Below are 18,185 nucleotides of genomic sequence, written 5' to 3' on the forward strand. Positions count from 1 at the left end.
TCCAGGGATGTGGCATTCACAACTTATGTGGGCAGCATGTTCCAGTGTCTCCCCATCTTCACAGTTCTCTCACTCTCCCATTCTGTAGTTGCAACTTCTAGAAATATTACACCTAAAACTTCATGTACATATGTAGAACAAACCTGAGGTGACAAAAAGAAAATCACAAGTGAAATCTGGGCCCAAAACCAAAATATGTGGCTTTGTTGGAAAAAAATAAATATAAATCTGGGACCTCATCTTGGGGTCTCCAGTCTGGAGACAGCAAGGGGCTTGTGGAAAAATGTTATTGTTTCTAATTTGAACAGTGAAGAGCTTGTGGTCTTTTTCCATCCTGTTTCACTGAGGCAGTTGTCTACAATATCTCTACATATGAGTAGAAACTTTCAAAATCAACAATAGAAGAGAAACACTAAGTCTACATCTGAAGCTTCTGTAGTTACACTGATGAAATTAAATGCAATGATATATCATTGCCTGTTCCTCCTTTCAGCATCATGCTTCCATTAGAAGACATGGGGCTTTTATAACTGTAAATGCAAATATAAAGCATTTATAAATTTCTGTTTGTGCCTTGAAAGAACTCAAAATCATTTTTTAATGCCTTTGCAGACACAGCTGTCATTTGAACAAGTCAGATAATATTAACTGTGATTTTCATCAGAGTGGTAAACAGTTTTGTTTCCTCTAAAATAGAATACAAACCATCTACTGTGAAAATATCCAAAAACTTCAAAAGAAAACATCAAAATTATTAGAACAACTAACTTTTCCCATTAGTTCATCAAAAAAAAATCTGAGTTCTCAGGTGAAGAGCTTTCATCACCTTAGGCTTCACCTGTGCTCTTTAAAAAGATGTGTTTTGTTCCTTCCTGCTTCATTCCTTCTTCCAAGAAGCTTTTTCTAGAACCTATGTTAAAAGAATTTTGGGAAGCTGAAGATAGAGGTTAAAAAAAAAACCAACAACAAAAAAATCCCACATTGTTTTCTTCAGGCCCAAATTTACTAAGAAAGCAGAATTGTTCTGGAAGGATGAGTGCTTTCCCTCCTGTTGATTCCATTGGTATGAAATGAATCCCTGTTTTTAGCCATAAATATTTTATAACTTCATGTTCAGAGGTCTGACCTGGAGGGTACAAACTCGGAGTTCTGTGAGCAGAAAGATCTGAATTCTGGCTGGCCCAGCCTTCAAGCTAACTTCTGACGGGGTTTTTATTTCCTCCAGATTACTCTGCAAGTTTAAGCTGACATTTTCTCTGGTTTTGCCAAAACTTCCTGGGATAGAAATGTATTATCAGCTCCAAGATGAAGAAGAGTTTTGTTTATCTTAAAACAGAACTTTTTTTACCCCACTTTTCTGAAAAAAGACATAAACTAATTTAATTTCAATCCCCACATATTGGGTCTATATAGTTTTTCAGGAGCAGCTTGGAATCTGTACTAGTTTTCAATCAGAATTTTCAGGTATTTAGCTACTTTGCCTCATAATTTACTGAGATCTCACAGAGTCTTGGAAACATGTCTTACACAGAGATCTGCAAACTCAAATTCAGGGATTTGCTCATGTGCAACATCATATGTGGCACTTAGGGACATGGTTTAATGGTGGATTTGGCAGTATTAGGTTTATGGTTGGACTGAATCTCAAGGATATTTTCCAATCTAGATGATTCCATGATTTTTTTTTTTTAGTTTTCAGTTATGGTGAACAGCATGTGTTAAGTATGCATATGTCATCCTAAAACTAGTGCTTGAGTTTAAACTACCTTCTGCAGGATTGTCAAATGCAAGCAAAAAAGCTACACTTCTTCAAAAGCAATCAAAGTTAGACCATCTGTCTGTCTCTAGGGAGCCAAGTGAATCTTGGCTTGTAGTACCTCAGTGTCAGCAAATGGTACATTTCCCAAAGCTAGACACTTAGACTGCTCATGGGACTCCTCCATTTGCTCACTGAGAACATGAACCCTCACCTATTCTGTGCATGGGCAGATTATTTGGTGAACTTGGACATAAACCTGGAACAAATTACACTTAAGGTAAGTTTTATTCTTGTTCAGTGTTTGCTGTTGTTGCCTAAGAATTAATACCGCACAAGTGGTATCAACGATGCCTTGTCAGGTGTACGCCTATGAAGGATTATTGCCTCCCTCCCCAATGGCAAAGGGGATGGTATGCAACCTGTGGTGAGTCCATGCCAGGAGGGTACCTGTTGGGATACTCCTTGATGATCTGATATATGCTAATCTGAATGGTTTCATTCTCAAAGCGGCTGTTGCTCCGATCTTTGAATATCCGGAATTCGGCTGCTGTCACTGCCTCTCCATGAGGGATCTGAGTAAGGTCAAAGCGGAATTCCTTGTAGTGCCTTCGGTGGTGGGAGAAGTCCTTGTCCCTTTCAACTGTGAGAAAAAGAATTGAATGCAAATTAAAGATGTAAAACAAACGCCCATTTCCCATGATTAATGGAGCATTCCCTCTGCTTGGGAGTAAACAAACATGACAATATAAAACTGTGCAAATAATAAAACCACAAGCTCAGACATACTTCCAGTTAAAGGAAATTCCACCAGCCCTGTATCTTCAGTTCAAAAGGAAAAAAAACTCCGTGGCTTTTATATAAATTCCAGAAGCTGGAGTGGAACGAATATAAAAAAAAGCTGAAAGGGGGCATGTTGTAAAGTAACTAGAAATATGGACAAAATAAAAACTGTGAAAGGATTTAGGACTTCAGTGTAGCCATAAGCACAGCAATAGCAACGTCAGAACTATAGATGACTTTGGAAAACACTAATTGCCTCTAATAACCAGGCTGATGAGAGGAATGCAGCTCATTTCCGTTTAACATAATAAAAGCGGTACTAAAGTGCACTGCAACAACTATATAGTTAAGAAGCAATTAAATCATATAAATTAACACAAGTTGTACTCTAATGGCATGCACGTCATCTTTCCAGTGGTCAGAAGAAGGAACTGTGGGTCGGGGCCAAGTGATTCTGGCAGCCCAGCAGCACAGAATGTACAATTCTGGCTTAAACCTGTTCCTGGTGGGCAGGTGCAGCTCCCACTGCTTCTGACACTGCCACAAATTAAAATAAAAAAGCAAACCTCATTATTGCTTAATTGAGGTTTCTACAGAATTTTAAGAGGAACACACCAGAGGATTTTAATTTACAGCTGGCTTGGGTCTATTTCCATTGTCTGCTGCAGTTCTGATTCTGAGTAAGGAGCAACTTTTGCAATGGAATATATGTTTTGATGTGACAACGGAAACTACAGGCCATAGCACTGGCTGATGATCACCTTATGGGATTCATACCTCACATTTTAAGGATGTGGAAAGGAAAATGATCCATGGTTTCCACTTCCACAGTGTACAATGTATCATTGACCTATGAATAAACTGTGCTCCGTGGGAAGACAGAATTTCTCCCTTCTGGAAAAGTTCTACCTGCCTCTTGACATACGTACTTTGTTTTGCTGATGATGGACAAAGCCTGAAACTCAGAGTTAGGATTTTGTTTAGATAACCAGCTAAACATTTATGGCTGCACTCAGCTTCCCTAAACACTATCTCCTGAAACCCCAGCTCTTTTATTTCATTTTAGTCCTCAGATCTGAGGGAGGAGAAATGTCAGTTTTGGAAAAGCACACATTTGGATTACTAAATGCTACATGTATAAATAATGTGTAAATTATTACAATATTTATACTTATATATATATACATCCCTCCCAAATAATTTTTTCTACATACATAATGTGTGTTTGCCTGTATATACATATGATTAAATAATTTTATATATAAAACTACATATCTGTATTATTACAATTTATATGTTATCTTAAAAAATAGAAATGCACTAAAAGGTAAAAAATAATGTTGGGCTTGCCTTATAAGTGTATAGTTATAGACATATTAAAGAGAGAGCTATTGAACAAAAAGTACTTAACACTATTTTCAGAGCAGTAGTTACTAGTTATATCACCTGTGGTCATGTAACTAGTCCTTTACAGTGTTTTTCCCTATCACCTTTTCAAAAATGCAAACTCTCCTTGCTTTCATTAGCTTTTATTTTGTTTTTTCCTTTTTTAAGTACAAATCTGTGTTGCCTTAAGAACCATCAAAAATAAAATATCTAGGCTATAAGAACAGTTTATCTTCAGTGAAAATGAACTTTCTCCTGGCTGACAAAAGGAAAATTGTCTGCTAACTGTGAGGCTTGCTTGGCCCAAGTGCATATTTAGCTTACATGGGTTTGCCATCGAACGCTATGTATGTAGAAAAAGTAAAGCAGAAAAGCAGCAGAAGCATGTAAACTGGCTGCTCTGTACCTGAAGATGAATGGGCTGCTACTGAAGAGAAACAGGATACAGTCTATTTAGCAGCTCCACTGCCCGTTTCTAAACTGTGAGATATATACAGAGATCTGGAATAAGGTTTGGAATAAGGTTTTGCTTTTTTTTTTTTTTAAATACCCATGTAAAGCCTTTCATTTCAGAGGAACTTGGCAGAGATTAGCATATGCAAAAGCACTCAGCCCAGAGGGTTTTTTCTAGTACAAAGAGTCTGCTGCAAGTTTCTGAGGTTATAACTGAGCATTTGAAAACTGTCATGGAACAGATATGTCAATAACCTTCAAATAAGAACTATATATATATATTTAAGACAGACTTAGTGTCTTAGTGCACGCCTTTCTGCTGTCTCTGGATAATATTTTTTCAAAAACTATTTGCCAGCAAGCACGGGTAACAAAGCATTATGAATAAATATTGAATAATCAGACACTGAATAAAAGGTTTAATAATGCCATACTCCTGGACTGATTGTTTTTTATTTGGGTTTGAAGCTTCCTTTTGTCTAGTTTCTACCAAGTACTTTCTAATTAGTAACCTCAGTTAAGAAACAGCAATCTCCCTATATGTTATCATTTGTACAGAAACCTCCACAATACCCCCAACAGTATCAGTGGGGATCTCTCAGGATCACTCACAACTGCTAAAGAATACTGATAGCCACTTTCTGGTAGGCCTCCAATTAATTGTTACAACTCACACAGATAGTACTTATCTGTGTTTCCACCAAGAAAGATGTAGTACTGTCATCTGAAAGGGACACAAGTTCAAAATTTCTTTGGTTTGAGACAGCATTTATAGGCAAGCCAGGACTTCAGTGTGGCAACAGTCTGCAGATGTGAAGGGTTGTAGGAAACAGACACTGAACAACACTGCAGAAACACCCCAAGTCCAAGGAGGTCCCATTCCCTGCAATGAATCCAGAATTTCTATCTGCAAATTTATACCAGCCAATGTATAAACCAAAAAAATAAAAAAATAAAAAAATTACATACAAATATAGATATAAATACAATTTAAAATCTTGCATTATACAGCAGACTGCAAAAAAACAGTGATGGTGATGTTGCAATAATGACCAGTGGTTTGAATGGTAGCCAAGTTAAAAAAGTAAAATATTATGTAATGATATTGAAGATTTTATTACTGAAAATAATACACAAATCTTGATCCCTTCTGCATGTAATAAATGCCTTGTCAGGCAAGACTGAATGCTCAGTAGGGTATCTGTCAGGTCCTTTGTCCTGCTGAAATGGCATGAAGCTCAGGGAGGCACCATTTCCAAAATATTTTTATTTCACAGTCAACAGGTTTTCAACACTGTCAGCCTGAAAAACACAGGTTAAGATTCTCAAGTGTTAGCTCCTTTCAGAATGTTCTCACATCATTCCAGCCATGCTCAGTACATCTGCCAAAATGCATTTCTGTGGGACTAATCACAGCATCTATAAACCAGCTGAGCAGAAATCAGTAAGTATTCTTTTATTGGAGGAATATAGTTTTTCTAAGTAAAAAATAAGTAGAATATTAGGGTCAATGCTGATTATGAAAAAAATCTTCCTTTGCTCTCATTGGTCAGGATTCTTAGCATTGACTCCTAAAAATGGTGTTTTTATACCACCTGAAACTAATATATGCAGCACTACAGTTACATCAGACAAATCATGGCTCAGGGGAATATCACAAACACCTGTGTGTAAGAATGATATTTTCCACCCATGTGGCAAGCTGATGAAACATTCACACTGTATTAACACTAAGTCCAGCTCTAAGAAGAAAAAAGTCAAATTTGCAGAACAAAGGTATTTTGGAAAAGTCTTCTTTTACACCAAAAGAGAATGGTGTAAATGTCATTCAGTAATTTTCAATAACAAAACTGTTTATTTTATGGGAAAGAAAATAACAACTAAAAAACACCCAAAGCACTTATATGGCTGTATAACAAGTAATCAGTATTTTAGAAATTCAGCGATAAATATCTGATTATGTTGGCTGAGCTTAAAAAAATATAAAAACTGTTAGCAATGAGATTAGGTCAGGTCATAGTGCATGAGGGACTATTAGATGTGCTCTTTCATTAGTGGTTATCTCCACACTGATATGTGCTTCACTTTTCCTGAAGATGTTGGTGCGTGGCTGTGACACATAGGCAAAGTGAAAGCTGCTTTGGCAAATGGGTAACAAACCAAAGATATGCTGAAAGACATGTTTTAATAAGCTGATTCTACAACATAGAATCCCAGGATGCCAACTGGATTTACAAACAGTGAAGCCTCACAAATCAAATTAATGTCATGTTTTAACTACTAAATATGTGTGCCAAGGCAAAATGGAGGGTCTTATAGACTGTGTAACTATAAAGGGTCATTTACAGTAATCTCACTGAATTTCACTGTTTGACTCTAAATTCTTTGTATAAGTACTAAGTAAACCAGTCAGTTTTAATCACTCCAAGGTGATAAAGTTTACAGTAAGCTGATACACTACAAACGACACTCATTTACATCTTGAATATAATGAAATGATAGTTTATCTACAGTGAACACTTGCGGTTATCTGACCAAAACAGGTCAAAGGTTCCAGGCATTTTCTCCTGAAATTACTCAGTGCTGCCTCTAATGACTGATAATTGAAAGCAGAGACTGGAAATATCAAATGTGGTAGGTGACAGATAAGCAACAGATTAATGCAAGTACTCTGTTACAGGACACTGAAAGGTCAGAGGCCCTAGGAATCAGCTATTGTGCTACTGTGAAAAGACAGACATCAAATAGCTGTTTACCTCATTCTTGCTCTTCTCTCTCTCATTCAAATTCCAGTATCATAGATGAGACTGTTTAGAGTGACTCACCTTTCATAAATTAAGGCGACAAATTTTTTGTAGGGTGTGTGGAAAGGTGAAAAGTGATTCTAGAGAAGCATACAGAGGTTAAAAAACCCACCAAAATAAAACAGCTATGCTAGGTGTAAACATTTTAATGAAAGGCATCTGAGAGAAGTTAAGGACATTCATCAGAATGTCATTCTCAGTTGAAGAGAGACCAGATTACAGATTCTAAAATATATATTTTGATATTTGTAAGCTTTGTAACTTTTTTGGCTTGTAAAAAATTAATATCAACTTTAGAAAATCATTTTATCCAGGCAGGCATACTTTTAATTTTTTCACCCTGGAAGTCCTAAAAATATAAAATCTCGTTAATATTGAAGTGGCAGCCATTTCATTCTGCTCATTGGTCATTGAATGAAGATTGCAGTCTTCTAGAAAATTTTAAATCAGGTGGACTTTTTAAATCCAAGAATGAAGAAAAATTACTTGGTGGTGATTAAAAAACCAAAAGGCAGCAGACAATGATTCTACTTCTCTAAGCACTACTGCTTTACTAGTTTATCTGTTTTTTAGAATGGAAAGTTTCCTGATCTGAACTCAGGGAATCTGAGTTAGACATTGAAATTGAACAAAATAGTCACCTGTCCTTAAAGCATTGCTTTGGACACCAGACATGGCTGCCTGATACAGTCGGTGGAGAGACAATTCTGTTTGTTAAAGGACAACTGTTTTGTACCAGGCAGTAAACAGAACAAAGGAGTTTATTTACATTTCCCCTTCAGTCCCCTGCAGCTCCAGAAAATCAGACTGAGATAATCCTTGCTCAGTCAAAGAACAGTTCAATCTTTATCAGCTGATTTCAGTGACTGTATCCTAGCTGCCAGGATGTCAGTAGCCCAGCAATGGGACATCCTGAGCCATTCCACAGAAGAAATGCAGGGGTTGAGGGCGAAAATGAGAATAAAATACGGGGTTTTTTTCCCACATCTAACTATTTTTTTTATAATTTGACATTAGACATTTAATTCATATTACCATAATCATTCAGCTGAGTGTTTTAACTACAAAACTTCAGAGTTATGCACCCTATTGCTTGTCTTCCATTTAGGATGAAGTAGTCACCTCAGAAATGTGGTGGGATGGCTTGCACAACTGAAGTCCTGCTAAAGATGGCTATAAACCCTTGAGAAGGGACAGGCAAGGAAGGTGAGGCAGTGAGGTAGCCCTCTATATTGGGGAATGTTTTGATTGCCTAGAACTTAATTATGGTAACAACTGGGTTGTGTGTTTACAGGTTAGAATCAGAGGGAAGGCAAATGGCAGATATCCTGGTAGGAGTCTGTCATAGACCATCCAGCCAGGATGGAGAGGCAAAAGAAATGTTCTACAAGCAGCTGGGAGCAAGTCTCCCAATTGCCAGCCCTTGTTCTCGTGGGGGACTTCAGCTTCCCAGATGTCTGCTGGAAATACAACATAGCAGAGAATAAACAGTCTAGGAGGTTCCTGGAATTTGTGGAAGTGAACACCCTGACACAGCTGGTGAGAGATTCAGCTAGGGAAGAGGTCCTGCTGGACATGCTGCTAGTGAACAGAGAATGACTGGTGGGTGATGTGATAGTTTCAAGCTTCTTTTGGGCACAGCAATCACAAAATTATGGAGCTTTAATGGAGTTTTTAATTCTTGAAGAAGTAAAGTCAGCAGAACCGCTCATTTGGACTCCTGAGGGCAGACTTTGGCCTGTTTAACAGGTTGGTTAGCAGAGTCCCTTGGGAGGCAGACCTGAAGGACAAAGGAGTGTAGGAAAGATGGACATCCTTCACAAGAGAAATCTGAAAGACCAGGAGCAGGCTGTCTCCATGTGCCAAAAAAATGGCCAATGGAGAAGAGGAGCAGCCTGCCTGAACAAAGAGCTTTGGCTGGAAATCAGACAAAAAGGCAGAGTTTATGCACTTTGGAAGAAGGGGCAGGAAATCAGAAGGACTACAAGGATGTCATGAGGTTATGCAGAGAGAAAATTAGAAGGGCCAAAGCCCAAGTATTATGTAATCTGGGCACTGCTTTAAAACACAATAAGAAGATTACTGTAAATACATCAGCAACAAATGGAGTGCTAAGGAGAATCTCCATTCTATTGGATGTGGGGAAAAACACAGTGACAAAGGATGAGGAAAAGGATGTGGTACTTAATGTCTTCTTTGTCTTACCCTTTAACAGAGCTGGGCCAATTGTTTTCTGAGTGCCAGCTCCCTGAGGCTGAAGACAGCTACAGGGAACAGAATGAAGCCCTCAAAGTGATGGACTTGTCAGTGAATGTTTAATACTTGGAGTCAATGATCTTAAAGGCCTTTCCCAATATAGATGGTTCTATGATTCTGTGATATCTTACGTAATAAATATAGGCAGAGGTTGAAAATAGGAGTCCCCAAAATTACATTCCTCACATACCCTATCTTAGACACGAAAGTCATTGTCAAAAACTTAATCTACATTCAGATCCTCTTCCTCTTTCCTTTATCACTGGGGATTTTGCTTTATTAAAAAGGGCAAGTCTGGAGAATATTTTTTTCATTGCAACAGTTCTGTTTTAAAAATTGATTTATTGCAGTACTTTTTATTTTAGTTTCTCTGCATTTATTATTATTATATTGGTTGTATTTAAAGTAATTATATATTTACAGATGTGGTTTTGAAAAAATGATGTAAATTACTTTCACATGAAATATACTTTCTTTTCAAAACACAAAGAATAAAGTTTGATCAGTCATATGCAGAAGCTAGATATATGTCTGTAAATTTAGAGTTATTTCATTAAATTCTTAATTTTCAGGTCAGCTACTGACATCAATGAGCAACATTTTCCTGTTTTGTTTGTCAAAATTAGAGGCAGCTTGAAAATTGTTTGATGAAATACTGTGCAGCTAGTGACAGTTTTAATAAATTAAATATTATTTATCAAATCCAAATTTTTAGTGGTAGAACATCCCTTCTGTAATTGAATAGACTTACTGAACCATATGAATTGCATAATAATTCAAATCAAAATAAAGTCAATGAAAAAAATCTTCAACTGTGGCAACAGAATCTAGAGCAGGATGGAAAAGAGAAAACAAAAAATTCAAACCAACAAAAAACCCCACTGCCTGGATTTTTTGAAACAAATATTTCAATTACTGGTTTTCTTTCTTTAACCCTAAAAGAAATGCATTTCAATATCCCATACTTCACAAAAAAAGAAAAATCTAGAATATATTAATGTATTTTAAGCAAGAACAAAGTATTACATCTTTTGAGAGTGCTGTTTATTATTAAAATGTTTATTTCTTCATTTTGTTATTGCAGTCAATAAGATCTCATAGATCCTTGCCAATTAAAAAAACATACATTTCAAAAACTCCAAATAGTGTAAAGACTAAAACATTATTAAGGTGGACTTTCAAATTATGTGATTTCTGCTTTCTGATCCTCTCAAAATGTGCGTGGAATGTTTTCACTTTAGTAAGTGATAGATAGTACCCAGGTAAATAATGAAAGTTATACACCCATGCTAGAATATAAGTGAATATGTAAAAGGATGTTTCCTTTTTTTTTTTTTTTTCATGAATTTTAAGAATTAGAATTCAGTTAATAGTTAAAAGCTTCCAGCATTCACCGTGAGAAGGAAAGAGTTCCCAGAAACCGTGTAACCGTGTTGCCTGCCAGCAACTTCTATATGCAGACACCTAAAGAAATGCCTCAATCAAAGAGGCATAACTGGGCTTGGCTTTCTCACACATAATCTTCCAGGTGATCTGGACACTGTGAGATTACCCATGATACCTTCTTGTTACTTTGCATTAAAATATGGAGTGAAATAGAAGTTTTAATGAAATTGCTGGTCTTCATTCAATAGCCAATGTTTTGTTAAAAGTTTCATTGCTAAACATGTGTTATTCATTCAATTTACTCTTCTTCCAAGTCAAATGCACTTGCTCAACAAGTCAAAACAAGTGCTGAACTGCAGCTGGTCCAATAATAATTAAATGTTGGAAGGCTTTCAATTGTTGATTCAAAATAAGTGGGAAAGCAACACCCTGCTTTTCTTATGCTGCCTTGAACACGGCCAATACAAGAGAAGTAACCAGACAGAGAGATTGAGTTTTAGAAGTGAACAGAACTTTGAGAGTCTAAGTTTGGGTATTGTCACAATCCGAAAATAAAATAGTTAGCACCGTGATTCCTCAAAATCTCCTTTTTCTGATGGTTTTGACAGTATAATGCACTGTATCTTTCAACCTCACAAATGCAAATATTTCCCTTCAGTTGCTCAGCTGTAGCACAAAGCACAACAAAAGATACAACTGCACATATGTGATATTTAATCTTTAATAAGTAAGGACCTGTGGTTTCTTATTGTTTTAGTCCACACTGTGTCACAAAGGCACTCCAATCACAAATACATATGTTAATCCAAATCTCCTAGATTTCTGATTGCATTCAGTTTCATCAGTGATAAATAAATCTTTACTTGGAAAAATAGAACTCATCAAAGATCCTTCTATTACGTAGTTTTGAACATAGATAAACTAGCTAATCCTTATACCACCAAGTCTCAGGTTGCTAATTTGTTCTGCTGCTTCCAATGATGCCTATTTTGCCTCACCTTTGGCCAAGCCAGTAAATTTTGATACCATCTGTCAATAGAATTCCATTTTTTTCCTCACATTTAATTTTGTTTTTCTATAATCACAGATCATCACAAAGAAAACTAACAATTATTGCCAGGTTTCTGACTGTGTGTGAAAGTCAGGATGTCAGATCAACACAACCTCAAGGTTAACAAATGACAAAAAAAAAAGATCCCTCTTGGGTTCAGCTGCAACTGAATAGAAACAAAAGTTATACCTCTGGGATCCAATGGTCAGAAAATAGGTGTAAGTTATAACTGTTTTGACACTGTAAAAGTATACAGATGGAACATAACTTCTGAGGAGGGTGAAAGGGCATATATCATCATAGGGCAACTGGCAGGGGAGGAAAAGCTAAACATTAAAGTGCACTCTATCTTCTCACATCTCCTTAGTTTCTGCTCATGTTAACCCTCTGCTCACTTCCAGCCAGAGGTGGCAAGTCACTCTACCATTTGCCATTCACATATGTTGTCTAACAAACTCCCTCTGTTTTCTGCAGTGGAATTTGTTGGAAATGTTTCCATGGAAGTTGTGTCTGCACACCAAACTGGATATGACTGGATAGGCAGTATTTTCTGCTTATTCTATGCTCACATCGGGGTATTTTAATATTATCCATACCCATTAACACTGACCAAACATTCCATAAAAACAGTCCAGCTGTAACAAGGAAGGAAGCCTTCAAGATCATCTCATTTAGAGAGTAGAAGAAGGCTTCTTTACATATAAGAAATAATAAAAAAAAAATACTAGACTGGGTTATAGACAGGATATTAAATACAGTTGCAAAAAATAGCTGCTCACAGGCCAGGTACTCAGTTATTATGTCAACTTGGCTCAAATAAAATCAGAAGTCCTCTGATTTATACTTCAGTTGCACAAAGGTATATTGGGATAATTGCTATACTGAGTCACCATCTTAAAATTAAGAATATAAGGAGACTAAACTTCATCTTTTATAATCTGCTGGCCCTTGTTCTGAAGGTTGGTCCTGCACACTCTTGCTGCTGGCCAACACCAAGGACCCACCTAGGACAGCCTAAGCAGTGGTGCTGAGGAGCAGAGCAATGGTGCCAGAAGCACAGCAGGGGCAGGCTCTCACAGACACAAGAGGAGGAAGATGAGGAGGAAGACCAGACAGGAGACTTGCCAGGGGTAGTGAGGAATGACACTTTCAGATGGCAGGTTTCAACAGCCAGTTTGGGATCTGGCTGTGGTTTTAACAGCTTGTTAATACTGATTCAAAACGTACCCTCTCCTCTGCAGCTCTGTCAGTCTAATCTGATCATGATTTATTCTCACAGAGATAATTTCACCCCCATGTGGAATAAGCCCCCTCGACAAGAAGGAAAAAAACTTGGTTTCTTTTTTCCCTGAAAGAAGTTTAAAACTTACCAAAGTTAATGATCATTTTGACCCTCTTTCTGGGCAGAAACTCACTGACCGTAAGTGAACAAAATACCTCTGGGTTGGCCATCCAGCATTACATCTGCACTGCCAAAGGAAAGAAAAAATAACCTTCACAAACAATGTGAAGAGCTCAGATTAGCTCCAAGTAACATGGCAGTAGGTCATGATCCCTCACAGTAGGTTCTTTTGGACAGACTTGTGAGAGAGACCCAGGAGTCTCAAAGTGACATAACAAGGAAAAAAATAATTTCCAAATAGAAAGTATGACATTTTGAGCACACAGGACTGTTCATCCAACAATTGTCTGATGCAAGATCATCACTCCTCTCAAAAAAACCCAATGATTGATGTCAATGCATAAGACAAGAGTAAGGTCCCCCTTCTTTGTAGTTACTCTGTCATGGAGTCACAGAGGCTGCAGTGGGAGAGGACTTGAGGAGATCATTTGCTCCTAGCTCAGTCACAGCCACCTAGAGCTGGTTGCCCAGGACTGTGGACATGCTTGTAATATTTCTGTATTTTCAGTGTCATTCCACCTGGGGCTGTATTTCCCATATTCCTCACACAGTTACTTACATACACAGTACCCAAACTGATTGTAGAGGCATCTACAATCACACTGTAGCTGTAACACTTCTCTGGAACAGCAAAGATGGTCTCCTGGAGCTTATACTCTGCTGAGCTGATGTGCCCCAGAAAAAACCTGTGTGTCTTTCTGAGCAGAAGGTAAGAATGAGCAGGGAGTGGGAACCTGACCTGCAATCATTTTGGTACAACACCACTAAGAACTTTTCATAAACATTTTGCAGCAGCTGATCAACCTTTGTCTTTGCCCACACTTGTGCTAAACTTGTGTTTCCACTAGATTTGGAAGTGACAACTGCTCTTTTCTTTGGGGATAGGCTTATTTTTTTTTATCAAGTTAAAAACCCCATTTGTTAATCTGGAAGCATCACAGTCTCTTCTTTTGGAGACATACTTCCATTGCCATTTTGATGAAAACATGCTCCCTACCTGCAGACAAGGAAAAGCAGCATGATGTAATGGAGTTTGTGGTAAATCTCACCGATATAATGATGTAATGTAAATGATACAGTGATATGTCAATAAAAGAAGCTTCATTGCTGTACAGCAGCAGATGGTAATGCAAACACAGCCTGAACAGGTCATAACTTGTTTGGAAGCTGTGCCCATGGAGACAAGATTTCTCTTCATGAGTGTGCCTGTGTACCAGTTCCAGTTGAGTGATGAACACCTTTTAGACAAGGTCTCCCATGCATGCACATGCTAATAAGCACATCTTTTGCATTTATAAGGAATACATACAAATATGGAGGAAGCAGAACACAACTGCAGGGTAATCAAAATAGTGGCAATATGCTATTAATCTTAATGACGTTACTCTCTTCATCCTGACCCAATGAATTGCAGCATGACCTTGAACTAACTGACCTCAAGATTAGCTCAGTTGGCCAGAGCATGGTGCTAATATGACCAAGGCTGGAGATTCAATCCTCATATGGGCCATTCACTTAAGAGTTGCACTTGATCCTTGTCAGTCTCCTTCAACTCTGAATATCCTGTGATCTGTGCTTTAGAATTTACTCCACAGCATCAAGTGCCTCTGGATTTTGCATTAACATGTACCTTTATTTCTACAGAAAAATATATATGTACACATAGCTTATAAAATTATAAATATATTTAGGATATACTTACTTAAATAAAAAATTTGATATATCTAAAAATGTTCTTGTAAATGTGATCTCATTATTATATACAGCCTCATTAAACATTGCTATTAATTCAATAGTTTAAGAACTGATGAAAAAAATTACCTTTTGAAAAACCATTGTTGATAGCTATAGGATATAATATAGGACATAACCAAGGAACTAAAGAAAAAACTTTATTTTGAAGTAATATGTAATTTTAAATTTCTGAGAAATATAATATTATATATTGTCACATTATACTACCTCTCAAAATTCCAAGAAATAGACCAGCCCTTCCTGAGTGTCATTATATTTAATTTTATGATTTCAGGTATACTTTCTGTTGCTTAACACCCAAGAGGATTTAAAAATTATGCTCTTTTGAAAACGTTACTGACATCCAGCAAATTTTGTGGGTTTTTTTAAATCATATAAGCTTGTAATTTAAATCAATACACAAAAAATATTTAACTATGTTAAAGCAATTGTGTCTAGTTGAACTATGGGTTTAACCTTTGCTACATAAAAGACAGTACAGAGTTTTAACTTTCACGATAGTGTACAGTTCACAGTGACAACCATGGGCAGTACTGCATCAGCCAAAGAGCTCACAGCACAGCCCTAAGTAACTTCTCTTTTTTGTCTAGAATTTGACTCATGCTGGATGATAAATCATTGCAATAATGCCATAATGATATGCAGTTAACCACTACAAACAATTAATTTTTTGTGGTGCTTCATTCTGCAATATATCTATTTATCATTGTTATAATAAAACAAAATTGAAGGTATATTCTTTTGCCTTGCCTTAAATATTTGGGACTAGATTTTCACCTAGTAGTGATAATTTTATAGCTTCTATTCCCTTTTTTCTTCATGTATTTTAGGAAATCAAGTTTACTACAAATATGTGTATATATATCATCAATAGTGAGACAAGAAGTGATATGGTCAATGTCATATGTTTCAAAAGCCATTGACTAAATGAAAAGCATTGTAAAATAAAAAGCACTTGAAGCTGCTTTCTGAGCCTTTAGAGTAACTATTTTCAAGAACTGCAGCTCTTTCTGGATGTTGATTTGTTTTCATTTTTGTTTTTCTGCAGCTGCAGGGGATAATTGCTGCTCTTTAATAAAACCGTAGATGTGCTCATAAATCATCAATGCACAGAAAATCTCATAGCAAATATTATACAAGTCTCAAAAACTCTTGGGAACTGGCAATTCTATGGAAGCATAAGGAACTGTGAAATTTTGGAAAACTACAGTGATATCATTTGTGGAAACAGAGGCTACTGTTTTTTATATTATCCGATGTGAACTTCAGCCTTTGCAGTCCTGTTGATATCTCACTCCTTTCTTGATCTCTTTGGAGAAATACCCAAGTTTTTAGTCAGCGAGGAGAAACCCTTCTCAGAACAAAAAATTAAAAAAAAGTGTGATTTTATTCACAGAAGTACCAATGATCCTAAATGGAAAAGGACTGGTTTAAGGATCCAGTTTTGCCACATTGAGTGGGTGAGCCACAGCTCTCATTACCCTCCCTACAAGATTACTCAGCACCTCATACCACTGAATTCTGCTGCTGTTTTAGTCTTCAGGTCTTTGGAGCAGATCCATAAACTCTCCTCCTTATTTCAAAATGTTACAACAGGATGTAATTAAGTACAATTAACAAGGAGGTCAAATGGTCATCTGATAAACACTGGTCCAAACAGGCAGCTTGAAAGGTCAGGGCTGCTAAAGCCACATAGTATTGATGGGAAAGAATATTATGATTTAAGGGGGAAAAAATTCCAGTGACTAAAACTGAAAGAGATTTACATGCTTTCTATATTACATACACAAAGCCATGCACACAGACTAATATACATGCACACATGACCCAGAGAGACACAAATGTAAAACCTGAGAACAAGAGCTAAGCTAGCCAGACTTCCTCTCTTCATTATACACAAGAACACAAATATCAGTATTGGTGCTTAAATTCCAGTGCCTCTTTTTAATTTTCATTATTTTGTAAACTGGTTATTACAAGAGCAGCAGACTTGTTACCCTTAGAGAAGAGCCTTTTTTAGCCCTTTCTAAAATACTATTTGATATCACCATGATGAAATGCAAGGTGTTGTGAGGCTTTTAGAAACAGGGTATTTTATGGAGCACACAGCCAGAGTAAAACAAGGCTTCACAAGAAGAAAGCTATACCAGTACTCTGCAACTTCCAAGAATAACAATGCACAGAAGAGAAAATGAACGCAGGCATATTTGCCCGTCCTCATTTTATGGACTGGAAAACAGAGGCACACTGTTTTCTTTCTCTATCTGAGGCTCTTCAAGATTTTCCTGTTAGGTTACTCTGACATTTCGCTCTCTGACTCGGCTGGGGGTGGGATTCACTCACTGCAAAACCTTTGCACACATTTAATTTTCATGTATGAGGCAGCAAGGTAACTTGGTCAGGAGCTGCAGATTAACCTTTGGGATCACTAGCGTGTTACGACTTGTAGTTTTTGACAAATATTCCAGCTGAGCTAACCTTGGGAACAACCTTTCCAGAGCTATGTTCCTGCTGGATCTCCACCATCATAAATCACCCCAAAGACTACAGCTGTTATGGGGTTGTACACTGGGCTTGGACTTGCTCCCATAGCGATATCATCCACACTGCTGCTCTCCCACTCTTTCAATTTCTCAGCTAGTGTTTTTGAAAACTGTGCCACCAGAATCCCATGGCTCTATGCACCAGATGCCCACTGCTCCAAAATCTGTCTCTGTTCATTCAGTGTCCCTGCTCCTTCTTTTTCTAAGGCCTAGAGCAAAACAGAACATGTACTTTTTCCAGAATTTTTTTCTTTGTCAGAACAGAATTTAACACCTCTATGTCCAAAAATTATACCATTCACAATTGAAAAAGTCCAATAAAATGAGTTTTTGAAATTGTTTTGCAGTATGTTATGGTTGCATACCCCATGTGTATTTCCCATCCATTTTTAAAATGTAAATATTGAAAATGGATATGCCTAGCTAAATTGCTCTTAATTTACAATAATTACTCTGGAATAGGGGTACAACTTTACCTGATCATATTAATTTAACTTCATTAATTTGACTACAGTCAAATACCTGTTAATTAAAACAACAATAATTTTATTTAATTGACCCAGTCAACAATGGGATATAATTACAGAATCATCGAAGTTGGAAAAGACCT

At 37.0% G+C, this 18,185-nt stretch overlaps 1 protein-coding gene across 2 annotated transcripts in view; it reads right to left on the minus strand.

Moving 5' to 3' along the window:
• The window catches only part of BMP5 (bone morphogenetic protein 5), a 66,568-nt gene that overhangs the window by 26,423 nt on the left and 21,960 nt on the right, over positions 1 to 18,185 (minus strand). For both annotated transcript variants that reach the window (XM_086876149.1, XM_023922472.2), the window contains one exon: positions 2,207 to 2,399. In XM_086876149.1, coding sequence (XP_086732275.1) covers positions 2,207 to 2,399 — 193 coding nt within the window. The remainder of the gene's footprint in view (positions 1 to 2,206; positions 2,400 to 18,185) is intronic.

The sequence above is a fragment of the Cyanistes caeruleus genome, chromosome 2 (assembly GCF_971803275.1).
Source record: "Cyanistes caeruleus chromosome 2, bCyaCae1.hap1.1, whole genome shotgun sequence".
Classification (NCBI taxonomy): Eukaryota; Metazoa; Chordata; class Aves; order Passeriformes; family Paridae; genus Cyanistes; species Cyanistes caeruleus.